This window comes from Petaurus breviceps, unplaced genomic scaffold, assembly GCF_028583685.1.
Source record: "Petaurus breviceps papuanus isolate PSGF00001 unplaced genomic scaffold, PetGlider_PUasm1.0 37, whole genome shotgun sequence".
NCBI classification, from domain to species: Eukaryota; Metazoa; Chordata; class Mammalia; order Diprotodontia; family Petauridae; genus Petaurus; species Petaurus breviceps.
Genome location: NW_027186296.1, coordinates 40,584,252 through 40,587,012, shown reverse-complemented (window position 1 = coordinate 40,587,012; position 2,761 = coordinate 40,584,252). Strand labels below are relative to the sequence as shown.

Below are 2,761 nucleotides of genomic sequence, written 5' to 3'. Positions count from 1 at the left end.
GAGAGAGAGAGAGAGAGAGAGAGAGAGAGAAGTGATGCATTCCTTGATGCTGAAGGTCTTCAGATGACCACTTGTCAGATGTGTTACAGAATGTAAGCTCCTTGAGGGCAGGAAATCATTTGCTTTGCTAACTGTATCCCCAGTGCCAATAAGAACTGAACCTAGAATTTCATACCAAAGAAAAGGAACTCCCTATTGAGGAAAGTCTTTCTACAAATGCAAGTTGGCAGGTTCTCTGCAATGGAAGGTCTTAGAGAGACCTTCAAGAAGTTAACTCACATGCCCAGAATCACAGAGCCAGTATGTGTCAGTGGCAAGTCTTGAACCCAGATCTTGGCCTCCAACACAGCTAAGTGCCTTAATAAGTGTTTTTTCCATCATTCATTCATTCACACAAATTGTAAGTGGCAGAACCAGCATCTGAACCCAGGTTTCCTGGCTTCAGAGATCCAATGCTCTTTCTATTAAATATTTTCCCTACTGAATGACATTCAAGTACCCACAGTGGCTTTTAACACATCTGCTCCAATGTAAGTCAAGAAGACAAAGAATAAGACTAGAAAAATGGCTAATGAAACTATATCATGTGCTATAGAATGAGAAGGGATCTGGACATTATTGGGCTCCATCCCCTCACTTTATAAGTGGGGAAGTTAAGGCTTATAGAGCACAGGTGACTTGCTCAATGTCACAAAGAAGTAATAAGCAGCAGATCTGGGATTTGATCCCAATGTATCTAACTCCACTAAAACATCTGCTAGAAGGCAAATTTCTGTGATAAAAGTGTAAGCTCCATGAGAACAGGAACTATTCTCTTTTGTCGCTGTAGCCCCAGTGGCTGGAACCAACTGGGTATTTAATAAGTATTTGTTGATTAATTGATCAATGCTCCCAAGTCTAGGTCAATGATGAGTTAATGAACCAAAAACTGGAGACTCTCAGGGCAGCTCCATTTTCTTATTTTTCTGTATTACTGGGAGTGGTCTCTGCATAGTCACAGCTGCTTGTTCAGAACTATAGTCATGGGGGCAGCTAGGTGGAGCAGTGAATAGAACACCGGCCCTGGAGTCAGAAGGACCTGAGTTCAAATCTGGCCTCAGACACCTAACACACACACACACACACACAAAACTAGCCATGTGACCTTGGGCAAGTCACTTACCCTACTCTTCCCCCTCCAAAAAAAAAAGAGAACTATAGTCATGGCTGTAATTTAACCCTTGAACTCGATGCCTTAACACAAGGCTTCCAGACACCAATATAGACCTAACTTTGACAGCTTGTGCTGAATGGACAAGGAGAGACCCAAGAGAGAGACCAGGCATATTCTTCTCTACAACTACAGCCAGGGATGTGGTAGCAAATGTTTAACAACTGAAGGGCAGCCAGGCAGTGCAGTGGCTAGAGCATTGGCCTTGGAGTCAGGAGAACCTGAGTTCAAATCTGACATTAGACACTAGCTGTGTAACCCTGGGCGAATCACTTAGCCCCATTACCTCCAATTTTTTTTTTTTATGTTTAACAACTGACTCTTAGAGGGGAAAAAAGTGCTCAGGGCACACTTTTAAATTCAATCAGCATTATTAACATTTCTCCTTCACTTTCTTTAAGTCTAGACTATCAACAAAAACAATAGATCAAGTCCTGATTTGTATTTAGCTTTTGCTGATTCCAAGGTGTAAATGCTCAAAAAATGCTGGAAATTTAACAACCACCTCTTGAGCCAGTTGGGCTGGCTCCAAAACACCCCTAATTATAGCTATGGACAAACCATGAAGTTCAGCTGAGGTTTCTCTGTGTGTTAACTAAGCTATGCTGGTTATGTGGCAGTTCACAGAATGATATATTATGCTCAATAGTTTTCCTATAGCTTAAATCCAATAAAGTAATGACATCTATAAAGTAAACCTTAAAGGTTGATTGGTTAGATACAGATTCCCCTCTCTTTGAGTAAGTAGCTGGCTGGGGAAAGGGTACTCCATGATGAAGGGGACTCCAAGGATGGACTAGACAAAGCTAAGCCCTGCCCTCCCTCAGTCAGAAATCTCCCATCCACTCCCTGATAAGCACAGGTTGAGCTTGAGGGGTTCTGAAGAATGGTGCCTCTCACTTTTTCCCATCCTGTCTGCACCTTGGCTCCAAACCCTTCACCACCCAGCCCCAACCTCCTTTCCTAAATCTGCTAGTTGAAAATATTGCCACTTGATCTTAAACTGTTCAAACCTCAAACACACCTTGAGACAGATTGCGAGATATATTCAGGGCTAATGAACATTAGAAAAACCCATACACAATTATGTACATTTCAGTATGAAAAGCACAACAACAAAAAAGTCTTCAGTAAATAGGCTGAATGACAAGTCTCAGCCTTGTACACATTTTCCAACACCTGCCAAAACAACCATAATGCCTGTGATGACAGACTTCTCTCCTCAATGGGTCCCATGCAGGTGGATAAATCAACACTCCTTCAAAAGTTAGGAGAGTAGGTACAATGAAAAGAAGGGGGCTGCTGCTTGATAAATTCTTTTAAAATCTCACCTTGTTTCTTTAACCAGGAGCTTCCGGATGAAGTCTTTGGCTAACTCACTGGTCTGGCTGAAAAATTCCTCATCAAAATCATAACTCACTGCTGTGATGTTTGCCAATGTCTCCTGCTTTGTGTCTCCAAGGAAAGGTGAAGCACCACTTAACCTGTGAGCAGAGGCAAAGAAAGAGAGAGAGAGAGAGAGAGAGAGAGAGAGAGAGAGAGAGAGAGAGA

The 2,761-nt window shown here is 42.3% G+C and overlaps 1 protein-coding gene across 2 annotated transcripts in view; it reads right to left on the bottom strand.

Annotated features, from left to right (window-relative positions):
- DAPK2 (death associated protein kinase 2) overlaps positions 1–2,761 on the bottom strand; it is a 189,811-nt gene that overhangs the window by 27,167 nt on the left and 159,883 nt on the right. For both annotated transcript variants that reach the window (XM_069098341.1, XM_069098342.1), the window contains exon 8: positions 2,542–2,694. In XM_069098341.1, coding sequence (XP_068954442.1) covers positions 2,542–2,694 — 153 coding nt within the window. The remainder of the gene's footprint in view (positions 1–2,541; positions 2,695–2,761) is intronic.